Below are 24,346 nucleotides of genomic sequence, written 5' to 3'. Positions count from 1 at the left end.
AGAGCAGAACGCTCTGAATCTCCAGTGTGTCTCCTCCAGGCCAATGGCAGTAAACATGCCCACAAACCACAGGTAAATATATTACTGCAATGTTATGTACAGATTATGTACATGGTCGTCAGGCACACTCTTTCTCGTGTTCAACAAGCTGACATGGTAGTGCAGTCTTCCCGTACGCGGTCAGTGGCTATTTGCTGAGAGTCCCCTGGAGGTATTTAGCAAAATGACCTTCCTCAGAGTAATCTGAAGGTTTGGGGTCCTTCTTACTCCATCCATGAAGACTGCACCAAGAAGCAGCTCATCTGGTCCATCCACTCAAGAAATGAGGAGAGGTAAGAAAAGGACACACCAGCTCCCCAGGCTCGAGATGAGTGGACTTGCTGCTGCTGCTGCTGCCCTTGAAGGGGAAACTCTGGAGGTCTCCCATGGAGCTCTCAGTAACTTGCAGAGTCCTGGAGGGCTCTTGGGGAAAGAATGGGCAATAAATAAGGGCCTACCAGGCTCAAAGAATCTGCTGAGGGGCTCAGGCTTCAGCTCCAGAGGGAGCGCGTGGAATGTTACTGGGCCTTGGGCCCCGCCCCCTTCCCAGCAGTCTTGTAACAGTCTTGTGAGGAGGGTGAGATGGGTCTCCAGGTTCTGGGGCGGCAGAGATCACATCTCTCCCAGGAAGGAGTGCACCAAAAGCTCCTGTCAGGGACTCCATCAGGGTTCAGATCTCCATCAGCGTGATCTTGAAGCCTTCCACCATGCTTTCCATGTTGAGAATGAAGGTGTCCTCATTTGAATAGTGCTCAATGATGTTGTCGTCCATGTTGACCAGAATGCTGCCATAGGTGGGTTGAGATGGGGTGGGGTAAGAAACAAAGCCAGTGAACAGAGAGCTCAGTGCAACGGCAGCCTTTGGGATACGTTCCCTTAACCTTCTAGTTTCTTCCTCCTCAAAACAGGTTAAAGAAAGCAGGGCTCAGTTTCCCTGAACTCCGCTCAGGGATTCTTATCACACAGGCTTCTAGCTATCTGGCCCAACCCTACCCTACGGCTTTGCACATTAGTCAATGGAGGCTCAAGTAAGTTAGCAGAGATCCAAACACACTTAGATCCCTATGAACTTCAGCTGCCCTTGGCTGGACGTGTGTGTACAGCAAAAGACGTACACTTGGCTCCGTAGCACTTTTAAAGGCCAAGTTGATCATCAGTTCTTCGCAAGTAAGAAACAACTCAGCAGGGTGAACAGCTGGGCTGGGTCTGAAGCTGGCTTTGCCTCACTCTGGAGCTCCTCCACCTCTCCTGCTGCCTACTCCACACCCCTAAGCTACTCCACCTCTCCTGACTGCCTACTCCACACCCCTAAGCTACTCCACCTCTCCTCAGCTGCCTACTCCATGGCAGTTTCAAGAAAATCAACTTCCAGAGTCTGTGATATTTTTTTAATTTAATTTTACTTTTTGTTTTATATATGAGTGTTTTGCCTGAACAAATGCATGTGTACCATCAGAGCTCTGAAGAGGACATTTCGTCATCCGGGACCACATGGGTGCCGAGACTTGAACCAGGGTCCTATTGAAGCATGTCTTGTTCTCTTAGTTGGAGATTTCTGTTTAAGAACAACTCACTGAATGTGGTGTCAGCAGGTGTCATAGTTTCAGCTTATTCTTTTACAAAAATAAGAATCACCCATGCTTAGGGGGTTGTTGTTGGGATAAAAGTCCTGTACATATATAGGGCCTCAGACTGGAGGCTGAAAGTCAGTGGTATCCGCAGTGTGTTTATCCACACTGAGCGAGGCTCTCTAGCCCATGAGACGTAAGGATTCATTCAAAGTAGATTCCCCAGCTGACTGCATTGACCTTGCAAAAGCAGCAGCCCACATTCACTGTGTTTCCAACAAGGGCTCAAGTTTGATGCTCAGTCAGCCCGAAAGCCTAGGACCCCAGGTCTAATTTCTTTATAAAAAGGGTCCAGAGAAGAGTTTAAAGGACCTGCTCCGGCAGAGAAGGCTTTAGAAAGGGGCAGAGATGAGCGAAGCTCATGAGCCTTGAGGCTTGAGCCACGGCCACCCACGGCCTTCCATACCCCCCTCCCTTGAATCTGTGCTGTTTACTGAATGTGAGATGGGGCAGAATGCTCAAGCGGCCCCAGGGCTCCATTGTCTCATGAGTAAGATGATACATTAGTGAGAGCAAAGAGATGAAGCCCTGAGCAGAGAGCCCAGAGCCACCCGACCGCCCACCAGGAAGGGCTGATTGTTCTTAACAACATGGGCAAGCAGGTCCCAGGACCGTCAGAGATTTCATTACAACGAAATCTTGGAGTAATTTTCTTTGACCCCAATTAATTTTTGTCCCTGCTCTGTCACCCAGAAACCAATTCGAAGAACCCCATGTGGTTCTTTGACCTCCTATTCCCCAGTGTCCCCAACACGTCTAGACCACTCCAGCCCACTTATAATGTTCATTGTCACTAGATGACTGCACCTCGGGTGACATCCCGGAGAGGCACTGTAGGTCTCCCCGACTGTCACTAAAGGTCGGTAACTGGCATCATGGGCCACGGACATCACCAAAAAGAAAGCCATTTTAAAAACGCGCCTTGCAGACACAGCAGAGAGCGGAGCCTAGCTTCTTTCTTACCCCTTTTTGCTCTTCTTATAAAGCTTTGTGATCTTCTCCACCGGCAGCCCGTACTTCTCAGACAGCTGAAAATGAACAACAGGGAATGGGGTCAGCAGAGAACGGGGTGGGGGCACAGGGAGAAGCACGTTCTGCTCAGCCCAACAGTCTCCCTAATGAGACACACTGGAAGATTTCATTTAAGAAAACAAAAGCCCTGAACTACCTCCTAAGATCACCCAAGCTGAGCCACTGGCTTCCTAGATCAGCAAAATGAGATTCCAGGAAGTGAAAAGGGCCCCATGTCTCAGTTAGCAACCAAAGGAGTCACAACCTAACTAACTCTGCCCCCAACTCTGTATCAAGTCGTGTTCCTCTGCCCATAGCAGGAAGAGAAAAAGAAGCGAGAACTGCAGCTCATGCTGTGAGCACATCGTCCGTGAAGGTGCAGAGTCTGTATCTAATGTCACTCTTATTTTGATTCTGAAATCACTCAGCAAAACAATCTTGATAGTGGTGACATTTCTGATAGGTTTTTAAAAAGCTTCCAATCACAATGTCGTATTAAATAGGTAACCAGACGTCAAAACAGATTTCGAGTGAGCCAGGTGTAGCGGCTGGCACTCGCTTGTGATCCCGGCACGAAGGCAGGGGGCTATGCTCCTGGGGTCAGGGAGCCAGGTGTAGCAGTTCACGCCTACATTCCCAGAGCTCTGAGCCAGGAGCCAAAGGAGCCTGAGATCAGCGTGAGCTACACTGAGCCCTCCAGACCAACCTCAACAGGTAGTGAGAAAAGGCTCAGGCAATGAAAGACTTCAATCTGAAAGAAGAGACCATGAAAGTGCAGGAACAAAATAAACGAGTTAATTCTTTGTGTAACGATCACTCTAAAGTTCGGTGTTTCCAGGGAGACATGAAACCTGCAAGGCAAGGTTAACATTAATAACAATGTGCAATTTTAAAATACCAGTAGATCAGACACACCAAAAGGGAAATAGCATGCTGGGAAACACTCTAAAATACAAACAGCAGATGAGCACAAACTCCTTTGTTAAAAAGAAAACACAATAAACTGGGCATTTCCAAGAAGAAAGTGTAATCACATGATTGGGCGATAAGCTTGTAAAAACTGTACTGCACTTTTATTTAAAATTTTCAAATTAAAACAATAGGAAGATGGTACTTTTAACTTAACCATCAAAATGCAAATGAGGAGAGAGATGGCTCGGCAAGTTTAAGTATTTTCTTCCTTTGTCTCACAGCTCCAAGGGCTCTGGCGCCCTCTTCTGGCTGCTCTAAGTACCTGCACACATACTGCAGACACACTGACACATTAAGAAACCTGAAACAAAACGAAGCAGAAGTCATGATCTCCGGGTTCTGTCGATGGGACAGTGACCTCAGCCTCCTGGAAAGGAAGTTTGGCAGAAGCATAGCTTTTAGAAGCCTATACATTCTGACCCACAGACTCCACCTCCAGCAATCTGACATACAGAAATACTCTCATCCCCTAAAACATTCAGAACATAACTGTTCATAACAGAGAAAGTTTCATACTAAACATCCATTAGATTTGTTATTTTCTTCACAGACCTCATTTAAAAACATGGGAAGCTAATATCAGCTTACACTTTAGAAATCTTTTATATATTAGGTGGGTGAAATAAATGAATGTTTGTCTATTCAGTATAATCTTGTCTGCATTTTAACCTTTCCATATGCTTAAGTGTTCAAAAAAATATGTAATTTTCCCCCAACTTTTTAAAGGTAGCTGCCATTGAGCTCCTTCTACCTTGTAGAATTCCGCACTGCTTATTTTTTATGATTCCGTCATTTTTCTAAGTACAGCGTGGCAAGAGCTGAGAGATGGATTCTGGAAAGATCTACCCTAAAAATGCACCATGTCCTCTCTACGTGGTGGTTCAGGGGCAGCTGAAGCAGGTGAGGCTGGGACCAGACTTCGAAAGGGGGCTGGAGAACCCTATTAGAGAGCTGAGCTCCTAAGAAAAGTCTGTTCTGCAGATCCTAGGTGCCTACTCTCCCATCCCCCCACAGGGCAGAAAGAACTCTGTACACCCAAAAGCAATACATCTGGATTGAGGACAGGTACTTCCTCTTCAGCAATCAGACTCTCTAGTGTTCAGAGTACAAACGAATACAAACGAATGCATTTCAGCTCATAAATCACTTGATGGAAGTCAGAACCAGACAATAGCATCTTCAACTCTGGTCTGCCCGAGTGAGAGCTGCAGTAACAAGCAGTAGCAGCCCTCACATCGGCAAGCATTTAAGGAATGAGCCCTGTGTGTCTAATGCCCTGGTGCAGGGAACTCTGCGCTTGCTCAGGCTCTGTGAGCTGTCTCTCAGACGAGGAAACTTGGAGCTTCCAGCCATTGTGGAACAGACCTAGTAAGTGATGAGACACACCAGGTAGGCTGTGTCAGATCCTGAGCTCAGAGCCAAGTAGGCTCCATCAGGATCCAGGAGCTACTGAGGCGCCTGCAGGAGGCTGCGCTGGGGCTGGCGATTGAGAGCTTTCGATCCCCACACGTAGACGATGCCATCTGATCTGCCACTGCGTATTACTTACTCCCAAGCATGTCCCTTCAAGCATCACACACACTAACCGCTCTGACCCAGCAGCCTGCCATCCCTTTATGGATGCTGACAATACTGTCAGTCTCACCTGTCCAAGGTCACACCCCTCCTGATGGAGAGAACTGGATCTGAACTCATGACTGGGTTGATCAATGCTAACCTGCTCTTGCCCAAATGCCCAAGTTTAGTTCGGCTTACACTTCAAGTAACAGTCTATGGCCAAAAGTCAACAAGCTCAGGCAGGATAGCTGCTTACTGGTTTCTGACTGGCTCTTGCTCAGCTGGCCCACCTGCCTAGGGATGGTGTCGCCCACGGAGGGCTGGGCCCTCCCAGCTCAATCATCAATCAAGACAATCTGATTGAGGAAATTCTTCAGCTGAAGATCTCTCTTCTAGGCGACTTTAGATCATGTCAAATGGACAATTAAAGACAAACCAAGACACCAAGTTGAAGTAAAATACAGCAAGAAGAGGCACAGAACTGGAGATATTATTTCTGGGAATGGTCTGGGAAGACCCTATGAGAAGCTGTGTGTGAACAGACCAAGAATTGTGGCCCATGAAGACATGGGGGAAGAGCATTTCTGGCAGAGGGGACAGAGGGCAGAGGCCCTGAGGTGTGAAATGAGGTTCAGAGGTCAAAGTTTACTTACAGAGTTACTGGGTGTGGTGGTTTGAATAGGAATGTGTAGTGAGAATTTTAGAAATTCGGTTTCTTTAAAAAGGACAGAAATATTATGAGAATGTTTTTGTTTTAGTCCCAGCTGTGTAAAAGTCAATACAAACCACCAATACAAACCAATAGACAACACCTTGCTGCCCCCACCCCACTGCCCTGAAGTATAAAACTTAATTGTGTCAGAATGAGTCCTCAGTATCATACAGCGCAGACAGACAGATGAGAACTCTAGAACTTCCACAGAGTGACTTCCCACAGGTGAAACAAAGAATTGAGCATTTCAGGGCCATCGCATGAGGAAAACCTTCCAATCAATGAACCCCACAGAAAAGCAGCCTCATTGGGCACAGGCTAAGTAAGAATTCGATTCCTCTTTATTGTGGGAGGAGATCACGTCTAATTCTCATAAGGCCAGGGCTTCCATCCAGCTTAAGACTACAGGACCATGGTTAACACCAGTGAGGTTGGGCCAGCTCGCCCAAGGTGAACGTTCCTTCCTCACCTTGCTGCTTGTGGTAAACTGAAACAGTGACAGGGAACACACACCGAGAACACCAGGGCAGGGGAGAGGGCTCATGGGTGGAGTGGTAGCCACACGAGCATGAGGACTTGGGTATGGGTTCCCAAACTGCCTTTAGCCAGATGCTACTGTGCACACCTGTAGCCTCGGTGCCCCATGGACCTGCTAGCACAGTGTGTGCTGCAACAAACCAAAGACTGACGTGGCTCACTCTGGTGAGAAGGGATCTCAGGGTTGTTCTAGGACCTCCAGAGATGCCAGGGCCCATGCACGCACACACACAAAAAAACACATGCAGGCACGTACACACCCATGCACAGAGCTACCACACCCATCGCATAGCCTGGCTCACAGGCTGTAGGGAATCTGTGGGGGACACAGAAACAGTCATCGCCCATAAAGGGTTCATGATTCTGCCTGATATGGCACCTTCTAACTCAAATGTTAGTTCACACCTGAGGAAGGGTAGGGACACAGTTCTCTTCTTTCTAGATGACAAATCCACACTCCATCACTGTCAATAATTAGTTTCCTCAAAGAGAAAAAAAACTAAAAAGACTACTAAAAACGAAACAAAGGTGGTTACCAGAGAGGATGGAGACAGGAAGTAGGAGAGATGCTGATGCCAAGAAACCATGCTAAAAGAAGTAAAAAAGTCTTCCAAGGCCACATACACACATACATCCAAGTAACGCATGGCTCAAGACAGGGGATCTGGACAGGGAAGCAGGAGCAGGCTCCCTGTGGAGGCCAGCCCAGTCTTCAGCTACAGAGCAGCCCCATCACCCAGGTGTCTGCTCCATAGAGAGTTCCTACCGCCATTCGGTGCCTTTGAAGGCTCCATGTTAGAGGTGATGCTGAAGCCATGTGGACATGTGGCAAACAGGGGACTCTAACTCTCAGGCAGGTGGTCCTGTCTCAGAAGTAACTGCACGGTTCAAGGGTGCTACAGGGGCAGGAATCTAGCCCCCCCACCCCCATAACAGATATAGAGGTCCTGCTCCCACTTCACGGAAATAGCTTAGGGAAGACCCAGGGCCAGTTCACGTGAGGACTCACCACCATGTTTGAGGCCACGGTTCTCAAACACCAGTTTTAAAGCAAAGAACTTACTATTTTGTGATTCCTCGACCACTCCTGGGAAAGTGGAGGGGAGGTTATAGGTGTATGGGGCCAGAAGCAAAGGCTGTGATGGGTTCTGAGATGGCATCTTTGGAACTAGGTAGGGGTGGGGGGTCCTCAATGAGCCCACCTACAGAAGTAAGCCTTACTGCCTTCCTAGAAGGGGATGGGGCTGTTTGTGCCCATAGAAAATCATTTTCCTCCAATGACAGTAGCAAGGAGGGCTTGGGACAAACAGTCTCTTACTTAAAGAAAATTCCTTCAGAGGTTTCTATCCTCACTTGATCAGTTCTTATTTTCCTGCAAGACTTTTAGTTGTCACAAAAAATAATAAGCTGTAAATGACAGCATTATTCTGAAATTGAGTCAAAACAAAATATGAAGGCCAAGGGTCACACTGCCATCTTGTGTTGAGGACTAGCTTTCTGTGGGACACTGAACAAACTGACACATGAAGTCCATACAAACTGACACATGAAGTCCATCCCTCAGGTGCAGGTGAGGGATGACTCAGGAAATTTGGATGAGGAAACATTTCCCCTCCCCTCCTCCACCATACCCTCCTCCCCCACCACACTTCCCCTCCTCCACCTGAGCAGACACTTCCTAAGGGAAGGTTACTGTCTACCATACAATGGATCTGTGATCCAAAATAACTTTCCATCCTCTTAGACAACAAGCATTTGAGAACCCAGAATCTAAACAGCACCATGTGTTTTCTGACCCTGGTTCATACTCAAAAGCCTGGTTTACTAAAAAACAAACAAACAAAACAAAACAGCCAATGCCGTGCCGTCATCATGGCTCACTGGGGCCAGAGAGAGACGCCTGCTGGCACTGTCTCACTCAGTTCTCACCATGGCCCCGGGGAACCAGATTATCATATCGTTTCCATTTTAGGAATGAAAGCAGGCTAACATTGCCTAGCTGCTAAGGAATCCTGCCAGACTTTTGAACAGAAGTTTTCTGAACCCGAAGACTACAATACTGACCGCTAAAGGGTTGTATCTACACATTTACATACGTGGGCTTATTTTGTACAAACACACATCACCCATATTTATGCCAATATATGTATTAGTAACACACACACACACACACACAGTCTGCCTGCTGTGACTGCAGGTTCAACACCCTCAGGTCTAACTGACCACAGATCAAAGGTATTTTATGAAAGTTGTGTGTTCTACTGATGGCCATTATTTCCTAAGCAATGCTATTTACATAGTTTTTACATTCATTAGGCATGTAAACTAGGTATGGTTTAAAGCATTTTGAAGGATGTACAGAGATTATATAGAAATATTCCACTTATAAAGTGGAATACTGTAGAGTGTTATGGAATGAACTCTAGATATGGAAGGAGGAGTGTATAGTTTATATGTATCTTGTATATACAAGGATACATATTCATGTTATATATGTATATTATATATACAGGCACATATATATTGCAACATCAAACACGAACTAGTAAATGTGAGTGTAATAAAAAGTCCTAGTCCTCAGAGGACCCACATTTCAGTGTTTTCTTACCTTACAGAGACCCAAGTAAATTCAGGCTAGAACTACATTAGCAAGATCTAATGTTCTTTAAAAGACACAATGTTCACAACATGCACTTTGAAGTCTGTGGTCTTCCACAACACCCGTCCAGCCCACAAAGGTCCAGTTTACAGCCCACTACCAGCCCAAGTTTCCTGGGGCCTTGAAAGGGCTCTGCTTGACCACCTTTCTCTACAGCACTTGGGAAGCAAGCAGATAGTTTGTATTGGGACTTTAAGGAAGGGGAGATGAAGCCAGAATTGCCTGAAGACTGCCCAGAGCAATGGAGGGATCCTGACCTCATCTTGCAGCTCAAAGGTGACTATGAAGGGCCTTGCCTCGACTACTATCACCATCCACCAATCAATGCAGGTGTGAGGAGGTCCCCTTGAAGGGGACCAAGGGAAGCGTAGGCCAAGGTTGCTGCTGCTGGAGAGTGAGGTGACCTTTGGTTCTGCAGTGGTCATTGTGAGCACATCTGCAGAGCATTTTTGAAAGTGGCCAGATGTTATGAAAGGAAACAAGAAGACAGCGAGGACCAAGAGCAGATGATCCCAGTGTAGCACAGCGGCTCAGACCTGGTTTAGATCTGTGCTAGCCACCCTGTAGAATGTCCTGAGGAGCTGGATAAAAAAGGACTGCTGCTAGGCCTGGTGACTCGTGCCTACGATCCCATAATCCCAGTGCTCAGGGAGCTGAAGCAAGAATGGAGGTCATTTTAGTCTCAGCAATAGCCAGCAGGAAGGACTAAGCATGAAGCTGAAACAACCTTCAGACATTCCTGTGAACACCACTTTTATCTGTTCTTAAAAGCCAGACGGGGGTATGGAAATGGCCAATGCCGTTCAAACAAATCTTGATGTTACAGGCTTTTGTAGGCCATTTGTTTATCCTTTAGCAATCTCAAGGTCATTTTTAAAAAATCTTGGTTCAGTCAGGCAGTAATGGAGCATGCTTTTAATGTCAGTACTTGGGAGGCAGAGGCAAATGGATCTCTATTGTAAGTTGGAGGTCAGCCTGGTCTATAGAGCAAGTTCCAGCATAGCCAAGTCTACACAGAGAAACTGTCTCTGGGAGAAAAAAAACTTGACTCATTCCTTGTAGGCCTTTTGTAATATCTGTTCCTTATCAGCATAAAGTCAGAGGCCAGTTGTGGTGATGACATAAGCCTTTAATCCCGGTGCTCAGGAGACAGGCAGGTGGATGTCTGAATTATATAGGCCAGCCTTGTTCACACAATGAATTACTGGCTAGCCCAGGCTACATGGTGAAACCTGGTCTCAAAATAAAACAAAATGAAACAAACAAACAATAAGGAAAATAATGTTTCATTAGGAGTGATATTCCATATTCTTCTGGGTTTGTTTCTGGCTTGTGTAGAACAGAAATCAATGCTCCCCCACAAATCGTGATAGACAAGAAGCTGCCAAGCCCCCCTCTCTGTGCTCTCTGGAGGGTGACATTGCTGCTCTGATCAGAAGGACCTGGGGACTGAAACACCAACTCAGGGGCAGCATGAAACCCACGGTAGCCACATTCTCATGGTTATCAGGAGGAGCTGCAGACAGACAGCCATAACACATTCACAGTGCTGTTCACTCGGGTTCTAAAGCACCCCCATCAATCCTGCAGGAGAAGCAAGTTCTACCTCATGCTCCACAGACCACAGCAACCACTCGCCTGCTTTCCCTTTCCATAAAGTCACTGATGCTGGGTATTATTGATACACTTCCTGGCCGATTTTACTCTGTAGATACTCTCAAAGAACTGGAAACAGATACCCAAACAAAAAACAGCCCCTGGATGTTCATGGCAGCGCATTCTCTCTTTTTCTTTTTTTTTTCTTTTTTTTCGGAGCTGGGGACCGAACCCAGGGCCTACCACTGAGCTAAATCCCTAACCCCATGGCAGCGCATTCTCAACAGCACCAGCGAAGAAAAAAACACAGTGGTCTGTGAGTTGAGTAAGTGAAAAAAACCAACGTTGTGTCCACACCACGAACGGCTACTCTGTTGGCTGTTAAGAAAGAATGAAGTGGGGTTGGGGATTTAGCTCAGTGGTAGAGGTTTGCCTAAGGCCCTGGGTTGATCCCCAACTCAAAAAAAAAAGAACCAAAAAAAAAAAAAAAAAAAAAAGAAAGAATGAAGTACTGGTTTGTAATGCATTCTACCTCGGATGGGAGCCAACGAAAAGTTCAGATGAAAGTGATTGGCAGGCGAGTACATGGTGTGCGCCACTCCCTCAGATGCAGTGTTTGGCCATAAGCCCAAATGTCCCATCAGAACCTGTCTCAGCCTAGCTGTCCACCAAGAAAGGCAAGAGGCACTGCTGGTGTCTCCATCACTTTAAAACTCTATGTTCTACTACACAGCCATACCCGAGGTGAGCGTGAGAACATAGCTCATATCCGTGGCACGCTTGAAGCTGGGTCAAGAGAGTGTGATTAACAGTTTCCACGTGGTTGTGCTACCAACCCGGCTCTAGGTCAGTGATGAGGAGAATCAATTCCGGCCACCGGAGTTCTGCACACATTTTCCCCCTTATCATGTCTTCTTCGCGCTGGAATATGCTACCATGGCATATTGGTTTTATAGTTTTTGGTTTGTGTATATTTGGAAGCCATGTGCACCTAGTCTGGCTTTGAGCAAACAGTTAAATAAAAGTCCCATGTTACCCTTCCTCCATAGCATCTGACTGGGACGATTACTCTGAAACCAAGCTACAAGGCTGTAAGACCCAATCATCTCAACTCTTCACTTTCTTTCAAAGGTTCATTCGGGAACCACCCTGGTAGCTGCGTTGTACTAAATAAGTTCTGCCCGGGTGAACGGGACAGGGCTCCTGGAGTCTACAGGGGGCTTGTGGCTTACCGCTTCCATCAGGCCCTTCACTGTGGGTGATTTCAGCATCAGAGCATCGAACACGTCATCGTTCTCCTTCCTCACGTATAAAAGCACTGCAAGACAAGGGAAAGACTAGAGTAAGCCGAGGCTTTGGGACTGCTTCCTGTCACGTGGGCTGTCAGACTGACACCACCTGCTCTCTGCTTCCTGTCACGTGGGCCGTCAGGCTGACACCACCTGCTCTCTGCTTCCTGTCACGTGGGCCGTCAGGCTGACACCACCTACTCTCTGCTTCCTGTCACGTGGGACGTCAGGCTAACACCACCTGCTAAGCTAACAGGCTGATGACTACTGGGATATAAATGCTCTCATGCCTGTATCCATACTTGATTCGTGCAGGGTGGGCACACAGTTTCCTTATGACCACTCTTTGCATATCTGCTCATTCGGTGAATACCACTGAAGGCTCCTTCCTAGGTACCACAGGCTGTATATACCAAGAGCTGAGCTTGCAACAGAGAGCTAGTTAACCCTAGCTCTGCCTTTAGGGAGGTTTGTGGTCCACTGGGAGAGGCAGGCCCGCAGGCAGGCTTGAGAACGTAATGAAGGGAAAGCAAGAGACAATGCTTTTCAGCCAGGCCCTGCCACTGTGTGGTGAGGAAGAGTGCTCATAAGTGGGAGCTCAAGGTTCTCTGAGTTGTGAGACCACAGGAGTGGCTGTCTAGAGAGGAAAGTCACCAGAAGGATGAGGCTGGCAGACAACCTCGGGTGCACGGGCCTGGAAGGTCAATGGGGTACCTCCTGGGACGGTCCAGGGAGTAGAGAATCACAGATCTGAGTGTGAGTCCAGCTCAGCCTCTACTGTGGTCCTAATGATTTAATTTCTCCATGCCTGGACCATCTGTGAGACAGATACTACCAACTACCACATAGGGTTGCCTGCCAGTTCTGTGAAATAAGGTCCGTGTGGTAGGCTTGGTCTAGGCCCAGCACACAGATAAGAACCCGGTCTTCAACCTGCAGAAGCCGCCAGGAAGTAGTTGCGGTTACTGAGCCTTCAAGCTAGGCCACGAATTTTACATTCCTTTCTCTGTAAAAGGTCTGAATTGGGGAATATACAGCCTGAGACGGGATGGACAGAGGCCACAGATCCTGAGCGATATAAACGACCTCAGGGAGGCACAGATATGCCTGCTGGGCCCCACAGACATGGCCACCCTTGGCACCGCTTCTCCTGATCACCGTGACCTGTGCAATCGCTGGGAGGTCAGCACCCAGTGATGGCCACCATTACTCAGGTACAATCCTACAGCCCCAGAGGGAGAACTACTCTTTCTGTCCGGTAGCAGCAGCGTTACTTCCCTTCCAAGAGAAGAAAAACCTGAAACCCCTCATCTCTCCACACTAAGGAAAACTGCCCAGAACAACAACAACAACAACAACAAAAACACACAAAAAAATCCAAAAACACCGATGAGCCTAGGTCTCAACAATAGTCCTGCTGTTAACGCAGCTACCACACCGACAGCAGAAACAAAAGCAGAACTGGAAAATGAAACCAGCTAAACCCAAACTGACACCCCTCCCCCTCCCCACCTCCTTCACAAAGGCTTTCTTAAATCTGTGCTTATAAAGGCCACACTGACAGGGATTCTACCCAGTGTCGTCTTCTGTGCCAGTGTAGGTTCAGTTAGAATGTGGGGAAGGGAGGAGAGGGAGGAGGGAGCGGGGAGGAGGGACCTGGGAGGGAGCAGGGAGGAGGGAGCAGGGAGGAGGGAGCAGGGAGGAGGGAGGCAGAAAGACCTGGGTACTACACACTTTTTTTTTTTTTTATCAAATATAAACATGAAGTGCCAATTAAACATGTAGACTGACCACATCGGCAAAAGCTTACAAACGTCGTCCCTTGAAGCAATACTGCATAGCCTGCACATCAGTTAAAACCACCCAGTAACCCAAAGGCTGTCATAAACGGAGCGGATGTGAGCAATGCACAGAAAAAGATAGGATGCAGACCACAGTCACATCCAGATAAGGAAAATTAAATTCAAGAGGAGCTGATGGCTATTATTTGCTGGAAATTCCGTAATTTCTTCTGGAAGTTCTCAACAACAAAGAGTGGAGAAAGCAACTTCCATGAGATCTGACCCTTGGGAAACCTGCTATTACTTTCTGTTAAAATGAGCCTCTACCCACAAGAGCCCCTGTCCAAGCCCTTGTCTTGGATGTTGCTCGGAGATGGCTGGAAAGTGCTCAAGTCTGTTTATTGTTGTTGTTGTTGTTGTTGTTGTTTTGTTTTTGGTAGGGGGTGGGAGTGGGGGTGGGGGGAGAGGCAGGCAGTTCCAGCTGGGCCTACTGACAGCTATCCGGGAGGGCGTGCTGGGCTTCACACACTTAGAGGGCTTGCCCAGAGAGTCAGTTTTCATTAGCTCTGTTCTGTGGTGTGGCAACGGTAATATCATCCTGCCAACAGCAGCAGAAACAGCCACCAAACACCCCAGGCTCTAGCCAAAGGCAGGCGGCCTCTTGCGGAGACCCAAACTGATTGTAACCCAGTCACCCTGAAAAGTGGCCGCACAGGAAAAACAGCCAGTAATGACGGCAGGAAACTGACAGATGAGCAGTAGGAGCTCACTGACCCTGGAGCCCAGATCAGACTCAGAGTGCCAAGCAAGGGCCCAGTAACTTCTCCATCCTTCTCCAAAGAGAACCTCTCGAGGGGAGGGGAAGTGGCGATTTTCTTACTGCTTGTAGGTCACCATGCCCTCTGTCGTTGAAGGTTCAGAAACCTTAAGTTTTAATTACGGCCCAAGACAGTTTCAGGTGGCAATGTTGATGCCAGTTTCACCAGCTCTGAAAAGTAGTTGGACTGGCTCCCAGCCTATAAGTTTGAAGGTGAGGTACAATTGCACACCAGTCACCAGTGTGATGATTGGTTTCCCTGTGACTCTGCCCTAACCCTAAGTAAAGTCAGAGAGGAAACAGATTGGAGGTTAAAATTCATGACAGCAAGCTGGGATCCTCCATCACAAATGGGCAGGCCCAACCTGTTGTCAATCAAGCTGGGATCTTCCATCACACATGGGTGGGTCGAACCTGTTGTCAATCAAGCTGGGAGCCTCCATCACACATGGGTGGGCCGAACCTGTTGTCAATCAAGCTGGGAGCCTTCATCACACATGGGTGGGCCGAACCTGTTGTCAATGTTTCTGTCTATGGAATAATTCCCAATCACTGGCTCATGGAGCCAGCACAGCCACATAGACAGCCAGTCTCTCTGAACTGTGCTGAATGAGATATACCATTATACAATACAATACAATACAATACAATACAATACAATACAATACAATACAATACAATACAATACAATACAAACCATTCCCCCAAGGCAACAGAAAGCCTGTGGCCTCCAATGTGAGGAAAAGCCCACCAGGGTTAGCAATGATTCTGTCACAGGGAATAAGTTCTTGACAAGATACTCTCCCAGCCTGCCCTAAGTCCTGTCAGTGCTACATCAGAATGGAGAGATACCTCGCTTTACATTTTCTTCTTTAATCTGCTTGGACGGTGTTGGACCAAATTCCTCTTCCATGGGCCTGAACATCCGTTTAACGAGGACACTGCTGCTGGAGAAGAGAAGCAGAAATGATTAAATACAGAGAGTCACAGTGAGGGGAGTTCTCAGCTAGAGAGTGCCTGCACAGAGGTGAGAAAGCCTCCCTTCTCTGTTCAGAAGATCAGGGCCACAGAAACGCTGGTATTGCTACAGTGGCCACGTGGCACCCAAGTCACAGCAGCCCCTGCACATGCTCTGAGGCTGGCTGTCCTGTGTGCTCCTGAGGGCCCACTAGGACACAGCAGGTGACACAGACCTCTGTTGGGGACTGTCCTGATTTCCTACAGTTCTCCCGTTTCTAACTGCCACAGTGGATGTTCAACCCAACCTCCTGTCCTGTCCTCTTGCCACAGAGGACTCCAGCACTCCTGGCTGGAAGATGGTGACGTTGAGCCCGGAGCATTGTCTGTGGGGTCCATTCTGTCAGTTCTGCATTTGCTTGCAAAGTCCCTGTTTGTTCCAGACATGCCATGAAAGGGGGGAAGGAGGTGTTTGAGAGGAAGAGAAATTGAAGAGAAGTCAGAGAAGTGAAGATTTTCTATTCTTAATCTCAGGCATGTAGACCCAGGTCTGTGGAAAATGGAACTTCCTCTGGGGATTGTCTGGCCCAGGAAGCAGTGTCTGGCAGATCACTGAGCAGAGTTGTTAGGACAGGACTTAGGGGGGACAGACTACCTCAACTGACTTAAAGTCCCTGTTTTATAGTTTATTACTATACGGATCTGGACATGTTTCTCAACTTCCATGGGTCCTCGCTCCTTATCTTTAAAAGGAGGCTGTTGACACAGAAACAACAATATTTGAGGAGCTGGAAATATTAATTACACCAAGTTGATCATTACACACTATGTACACTGTCAAATGATCATTCCATGCTCTATAAATAAGTACAAACACTATGTGTCAAACAAAATTAATTAACTTAATAAAATTTAAAAGGAGGCTGGAGAGGTGGCTCAGCAGGAAAGACTGCACTGCACTTGCAGAACTGGACTTAAGCTCCTCATGCCCGTGTCAGGTGACTCAGCGTTCTTTAACTCCAGCTCCATGAACACCCGCACGCATGTGTACACACCCATAGGCAACACATGCGTGTAATTTAAAATAATAAAAATGTAAAATTTTAAAAGGTAAAAGAGGCTCTCAAGAACTCAACGAGTGTTGGAGATTCAAGGTAGGCAGCATGTAGGTGCTAGACTAAGGCGATGACGATGATGGAGGGCTGGAGAGGCTTAAGGGAAAGACTAGATTATCCACCCAGAGCAAACAGTTCAATTAATGCATGGTCTCCCATGGGAGATAGACAGTATTAACCCCAGTCTTGCAGTAGCACAAAACCCATGAGTGGACTTTCTGTCAGAGAGTTACTCATCACACCCCAAGTCAGGTTAGCAGAAATCCAGGTTATAAAAGCACAGGACACGCTACCTGCGGTCCAGTCCAGAAACATTTCTAGTCATGCTAGTAGCTTACATCACTAAACCGATGGTGCTTAATTTACCTCCAAAGGGGGCCTCAGCCGATCAAGTTCCTCAGTACTAGGCCAGGCTTCAGAGCACATCCCACTGCCTTGCTCACCTGAGTCTCCTGAGCCAGCCGAACAGGAACAACCTTAGCCCTGATGTCCACAATGACAGAAGGCTCAACTCAAGTGTGTTGTCGGCCTACACAGGGTATTCAGCTAACGGGAAGACTATTCACTTGTGCCGCCTGTGGGGTAACCGCCTCACGGTAGAGTTACCCAAGCAATCTGAGACGCTGGTAAGGCAGGGGGTGAAGTCTATCTCTGTCAAGCAATGAAAACAGCTAAGGAAAAAATCTAAACTCCAGTCCCATCTGAAGGCAGCAATGAACTTCGGGCACCGCTCCCTCTGTCCTGCCTTCTGCTTTCTGGTAACAGCAGGTCCTGGTTCTCTGTCTCATCTGGGAACTGGAGTGACCGTGAACTTAGAACTAGGAGATAAAAAGAGATCCATCCACACAGTAGCCAGGCGCCATTCAGCTAATAATTGGTAGGTAGCCTGAAACGCCACCAGTCACCGTCTCACGCTGTGTGAGTCAAATGCCTTCACCAAGCAAGATTCACTTAGATTTTCTCCAGCTCAGTTACCTTTTGAGAATACCTTATTCCAAGCCACAGGAGACTTTGTCATTAAATCAGTATCTCAGATATATTCTCCAGGGAGACCATATACGCCTCTCTCACTTTCCAATCTATAAGCCCAGTAGGAGTCAGTAAGTTTTATGTGTTCTGAATTCAAAGGTTTCATTTATCTTTTTCAAAAAAAGAAAAAAAATTAAGGTATTATGACTTGCCCATTCTCTAATAAAAAGAGAGCAGGTTGCAGGTTTCTGGTGCCCAGGCCAGTGATACTGTCTGACACTTTCCAAAAGACCAGTGAGCAGTGGACTACTGCTCTCTCTGGCCTCGTCTCCATTCCACAGGCCATCAGGTAGAAAAACCCATGACCCGAGGCATATTCAGCCGTGGGCTTGTGGGATGGATCACAAGATAAACAAGACCCTTGATATCAGCAAACGACATTAGGACTCATTGGAAAAGTATTGCTAAGTGTTAGGTCTGAAGCGAGACTGAGGCTAAGGGCTCCAGAGGCACCCGGGACTTACTAAGAGATAACAGAGAAGAAAGCCAAACACTTGGGCGCACCGCCGGTGTGTTTACCAGCCTTAGCACCACATGTGGTGGAATACGGAGCTGAGTCAAAATCACAGGGGTGCAAAGCTTGTGCCCGATGTGACAATGCCACTGAGGATGGCATCTCCTCAGGGCTAGGCCAGCACACACGGTGTCCTCGGAGCTCAGCGATCTGTCTGCTCTGCCAGGATCACTCACGAGATGAGATGAGGCTGGGAGAAATCATGAACACAATGCATGGGAAAGCACTGAGTACCCAGGTACCCGGGGAGTGCTGTTATCCAGGTGCCCGGGGAGTGCTCTGACCCAGGGAGTGCTGTTACTTTCACATATAGCAATAGCCAAGTCCCACCATGTATTAACGGAGGCACCACAATTGCCCCCATTGCTCAAGCAGAAGATGTATGAAAGTATGTGACATGGGTCTTGGAATAGATCACCACACAACAACACAGGCGACTCTGACAGAGAGACTCGGCCAGTGAGTGGCAGGTAGGTCACTGGCCACTTGGCCTTAGTCAGCTTGCAAAGGACAGGTTGAGATGAGACACTGGGCCAGTCCAGGTTCTTCACACTCTCCTGAGGCTTCCCAGGAGCTTTACCTCAGGCGCACTGTGAGGAGAAATGCTAAGCACTGAAGACTGTAAGAGATCTGTAGGACAGCCAGCTACAGCATCCTCAGTATAGACCAAACACTGAGGCCAGGGACCCAGAGGCTGGCATGAGGTCTCGTGTGGATACAGGGCAGTCCAGACTGGGCTTCCTGAGCCCAAAGCCAACATCCTTCCCACGACGCCATGCTGTCTCTTATAAAATATGTGATTTAAAGATAGAATTTATATGTCGCATCATTTCTGTTTGACCACTATAATTTAATTATTTCTATTTTAAAAGAAAGATAAAAAGAATAAACTAATTGTTTTTGGCACTGAGAGGGGAGTTTTTACTGTGTAGACAGACTAGGCTGGCCTCAAACTTTTGATTCTCCTGCCTGAATTCCTTGATTTCTGGGATGTCAGGCATGAACCACTATGCTTGATTTTGTAATCAATACTTAGAGAATTTACAAGTAGTTTTAGAGGTTCAGTCCCCGACAAGTTTCGGCCATAGCAGAATTGTTGATTAATTCCTTTGAGATGGAAGGTGGAAGCTTTTGTCTGAGAAGGTCCCAACAATATTTAGGTTTTTCAGATTCCTGTGTAACCATGCAAGTCTGCTGCTGTGTCACCAAAGAAGTCCTAGACAGCTTTTGAGTGTGTATTGTGTGTGTGTGGGGGGGTCCCAAAAAAGAATTAACCAAAAAAGACCACACTAAACAAGTCAGTGTCATCAAAGGGGCTGAAACCCAAAATGACATAGCAAAGGGCAATCTCGAGCTAACTTGTCTTTAGGTCACAGAAGGGAACAATGTTGACATGGGTCCCTGGTGGCTTCCATGTTCTACTTTCCTAAAAGTAATGGAGCCAACGACTGTTCAAAACCATGAGCCAAAGTACAGTTTTCCTGCCTTGAAATTCTAACAGCCGAACTGTGCAGCTCTTAGAAACAATGAGACGGAAGAGCTTCCTCACGCAGAGGGCACTCTGTCACTCTGTCACTCTGTCACTCTGTCACTGGTAACTCTCAAGCAGATGGCAGCTCAACACCTATGGCTCAATAGAGGGGCACAGATGCTACTGAGGCCTAGGAAAGAGTCCCCTCGGTGGCCTTAAAGCAGCCCTTTCACAACTGCAAACTTTCGAGTGCATAAAGTGGGTTAGACTAGGAAGCACATTGAAGCGTTAGCTGTCCCTCGTAATCTACAGGTGGACATATGCTCTCTGCAAAGATGGAGAACATCTCCTATCGCTGTTATACAGAGACACTCGTAGAAAGAGTGAGAGAGAACTTCTTATCTAAAAGCCACAGGACAGTGAACATGCTCTCAGCCTACTTAGGCCCCACTCAAAGCCGGCTACTTCAGGAGCTGTCTGTGTCTCGGGCAGTATTGAAAGCAGGAAAAGCTCTCGAGGTCTCAACCAGATCTCATGTTTGGCTCAAACAATGGTTAAGAATTATCAGAAAGATTTTAGCAAACAGTGCACTGGAAGAAATGGGCCACTTTGTAAACTTAGAGTTTATTCAAAGGCAGATCATAGAAAGAGGCGCCGGGGAGGGGCACAGAAAGAGCAGGCAGGGAGAAAGTCATTACCTGGCTGTCACCCTACAGCTCCTTTCTCAGTTCTAAGTCATGAGCACATGGGAAGGTCCCACTCCTCCCCTGTGTGACCCCAGGCTAGACAGTCCATTGCTACCCACACAAACATAGGGGCTTGAGAAGGAAATGGCTGCTGGCTTACCCTTCTCGCTCATCATCGGTGTTGTAATAGACCTGTGGGGAAACAAAAGGCACACATAGGAAAGGCATACAATGTGGAAATCTGCATGAGTTGTCTTAACAGGCAAACTATCCCTCAAGAAGAAAGAGGATACATTTGATTAGCAATGCTGCGTCTGTGTGCTCTATCAGTCTATCAAGGGTGACAAGGCACCTTAGCCCAGTTGTAACAGGAAGCAGGACAGTTAGTCTCAACTATTTCTTATCTATAAAATATGGAGACAACCTCATTCCATAGGAAACAGCTACATGCTTGAAAGCTTTTAAAAAGGAGGCAGAAACACACACACACACACACAGAGAGAGAGACAGAGAGAGAGAGAGAGAGAGAGAGAGAGAGAGATGCATACAGAGAGAAAGAGAGACAGACAGACAGACAGACACGCAAGTACACACTCAAGCATGTGTCATGAGCCTCTGGCTGTATTCTCCAGAAAGAGAAGCAGCAGCTAGCAAGATCTCTCCTTCAGACTGAAGTCAGTCCCAGCATTCAGAATGGGAGGGGACTTCTCTGCTAGTTCTCTAAACAGTCTTTTAGCCCAAAAACTCTGGAGTCAAAAGAAAATCCATCACTGAAAAATTAAAACCCCAGTGAGTGTGGCTAAAACCAGCTGTGGCTGACACTGAAAAACATCTTCTCCAGTTTTCATTTCTCCCATGGGAGAGGAGACCTTAAAGAGGAGAGGAAATGAACCTGCCCCATCTCAGACCTCTGTAAACCTTCCATTACAAAGGACCCAGTCATCAGTTAGCCTGTGAGAAGCCCTCAGCAGGGGTAGGTCCACCCAGCCAGTACTGGAGTACTAGATACCTCACTTTCTGTTTTCATTGTGCAACATCATAATTAATTCTCCTGTGGATACATAGCTTTCATCATTAAACTTTTAGCATCTGCATAATCATTTGCAAAACTAAGCTGGTCGTAATTACATAATTATTGAACACTTACTCGGTTTCCAATCCTTCCTTTCATTTGTAGATTTTAACCACAAGGCTTAGTTTTTGTGTATTTGAAGGAAGATCCAATACTCTCTTTTTCCTTCAGATGAGAAACGATTTTCCCATTCAATGAGAACTATTAGTTTATTAAGGAAACGTTTGTTGACAAGATCATCAGTTCTACTGGGCAAATGTATGAAATTATTGATACGGTTCTAGTTCTCACCACTAGGTGGCAGTATGTGAACTGATAGAGTCTGCTTTGACATAAAACTGTGATGAGCTGTCTCCAATGTTGCCAACAATTTTCTAATAACAGCTCACACTTTTGCCTTAGAGTGCCAGTATTTTCTCCCAAGCCAGTCTTTTCTGTAAAACTCTACTTTTTGTATGGAAAGATACTGCTGTGCTGCTAAACTCGGAGCGTTGAGGTCTGCTCTGTCAGGAGGGCATGAGGGCAGGAGTCTTACCTGTCCAGTCCTCTGCAGGTTTGCAAAGTGAACATCTGGTATGAAGAGCACAGGCTGCGAGTGCAGGTCGGGCATGGTTTTGAAGTACGTGATGTCACTCTTCTTCTGTAATGGTATGGCGGCCATCTTCCCATCAGAGGCTAGATGCAAGCACAAGCCCCCGCACGAACAGGGTTACGCATGCCTGAGGACGCTCAGCTATCAACCTGGTCTTAGCCTAAGTGCATGATTCTCCCTCAAAGCTTTCTCAGCACCCTGGATGTGATGTGCTTTAAATGTCCTTCCTCAGGCCCAAAAACCAAAAAGCACATGGGGATTCTAGGAGAATCCACTCAACGTGGGCGAAGGTTCCTCCGCTTCCTGATGACCTGTGGTACCCTGGAGTCCTGAGTCTAAGAGGAGGACTTCTGTTTGCTTTCCATATGAATGTTCCCATCTCTACTGTTGCAAGAAAGAGCATGTGCCTTGGGCATCTGTACCTTCCCCTGCAGCCTGCTTCCTTCTGTCTTCTCAAAAGACCCTGCTGGCTGCAATTGTGTGTAATTATAATAAAACAATCTACAAAACATCCGGCTACACTCAGGCTCCCCCACAGGGAGCCGAGAGTCGTGGCCTTCCCAGGTTCCCGAGGTTAGCTACTGGTTAGCTGCTGTCGAACCGAACCGCTTGTATCTTCTCAGACCATCCGCCCCGCTGGCTCTAATCCCCTACCTAGTCCTGTAAGTCCAGAGGCTTATAATTTATCAGACAGATTTATAACAGTAAATCTTCAACCCCAAAGATGCCCACACAAAGAACTCAAAACTCAAATGATACAGATACGAGCTGCGCACCTGGATTGGACAGACGTGCCCTACGTTATTTAATCGTCTATCTAAGAATTCCCCAATTATTTATGGCTCCCAGGACCACGTGGCTCTGGCTCACCCTCCTCCCCTGTAGGTTCCTCATCTCTGTCTCTCCCTCCTCTCTAAAACCTTCAGCTCCGCCATCCCTTCCACTGCCCACTCTCAGGCTCTAGTGTTATCTGACTAATTAAGATTTCACCTGACCTCACCTGAGTATCGGCTCCCCTTTGGATGGGGCAGAGGAAACGGCAATTTACAACATGCAGTGCCCTAACAGCACAGTCAGTATGGGGGAGGGGGCAACTCACAATTGCTGCACTGGGTTTGGGAGGCCTGGCCCTTCCCTTTCTTCCTGTTCTGCTTCCTCTCTTCATCCCGGATTTTTCTTTCTGCTCCCTGATAGGGAAAACAAAGAGACAAATCAAAGTATATTCTCAGAGGATGCAAGAATATTGACACACACACACACACACACTCATACACACACATGCACACACACACACACTCACACACACACACACATGCACACACACACACACTCATACACACACACGCACACACACACACTCACACACATATACATTCACACACACCCACATGCACACACACACACACACACACTCACACACACACACACACACACACACACACACATACACACACACACACACACACACACACTACACACACACACATACACACACACATACACACACACACATACACACACGCACACACACACACACACACTCACACACACACTCACACACACACACACACACACACACACACACATCACACACACACACTCATACACACACACACACGAGCATGCCTGAAAACACACATGCACACACACTCACACACACACAAACTCATACACACGAACACACACACACACACACACACACGAGCATGCCTGAAAACACACATGCACACACACTCACACACCACGAAGATGGGAAATAAAACAAGGGAAGAGGAATCCAAGAAGCCTCGACTTCCTCCCTGCAATGCAGGAGAACACGGACAGATCTGCAGGGGCGCCTTGGAGTGACACCGACTCGCCCGGATCACCTCTTCCTGTCCCATGCCTGTGTCCTGAACTTGATTTTTAAATCCATGAGGAAAGATCAGGCTGACTTCTCTTAACTCAGTGTCACCCGCTGGATAACTCAGTGCTGTTAAGAGAGTGGCCTTTCCATGTGCAGGTTGTCCTCTGCATAGGGTTATGCATTCTTCTCTAAGTCGTCCTCACACAAAGATGAGAGACGGCCCAGCACATGAAAGCGCCGACATCCTCCTATGTGCTCAGAAATGGTGCCCACCACACGGAAGAGACATGCACCGACTCCGACATCTTATATAGTTTTCTACAGTTACAATCCTGCTCCACCCACTCATCAGCTGTCTGGGCGCCCGCACCTTTGAGGCTCACCTTCCTTTTGGACCATTTGTCAACTTAGTTTCCTCTTTTGGTCCCCAGTCAAAGACATCCCAGCACTTGCTTTCCTCTTGCTT

General features: G+C 47.3%; 1 protein-coding gene across 1 annotated transcript in view; it reads right to left on the bottom strand.

Moving 5' to 3' along the window:
- Positions 1–73: 73 nt before the first annotated feature.
- Grhl2 (grainyhead like transcription factor 2) overlaps positions 74–24,346 on the bottom strand; it is a 122,423-nt gene continuing 98,150 nt past the window's right edge. The window contains exons 10-16 of the mRNA XM_032914581.1: positions 23,134–23,221; positions 21,978–22,117; positions 20,531–20,562; positions 15,451–15,545; positions 11,944–12,029; positions 2,631–2,695; positions 74–824 (exon numbers count right to left, since the gene is read on the bottom strand). Coding sequence (XP_032770472.1) covers positions 710–824; positions 2,631–2,695; positions 11,944–12,029; positions 15,451–15,545; positions 20,531–20,562; positions 21,978–22,117; positions 23,134–23,221 — 621 coding nt within the window. The 3' untranslated portion in view covers positions 74–709. The remainder of the gene's footprint in view (positions 825–2,630; positions 2,696–11,943; positions 12,030–15,450; positions 15,546–20,530; positions 20,563–21,977; positions 22,118–23,133; positions 23,222–24,346) is intronic.

The sequence above is a fragment of the Rattus rattus genome, chromosome 1 (assembly GCF_011064425.1).
Source record: "Rattus rattus isolate New Zealand chromosome 1, Rrattus_CSIRO_v1, whole genome shotgun sequence".
NCBI classification, from domain to species: domain Eukaryota; kingdom Metazoa; phylum Chordata; class Mammalia; order Rodentia; family Muridae; genus Rattus; species Rattus rattus.
Note: the sequence above shows the minus strand (reverse complement) of the source record. Positions and strands in the feature narration are given on the sequence as shown.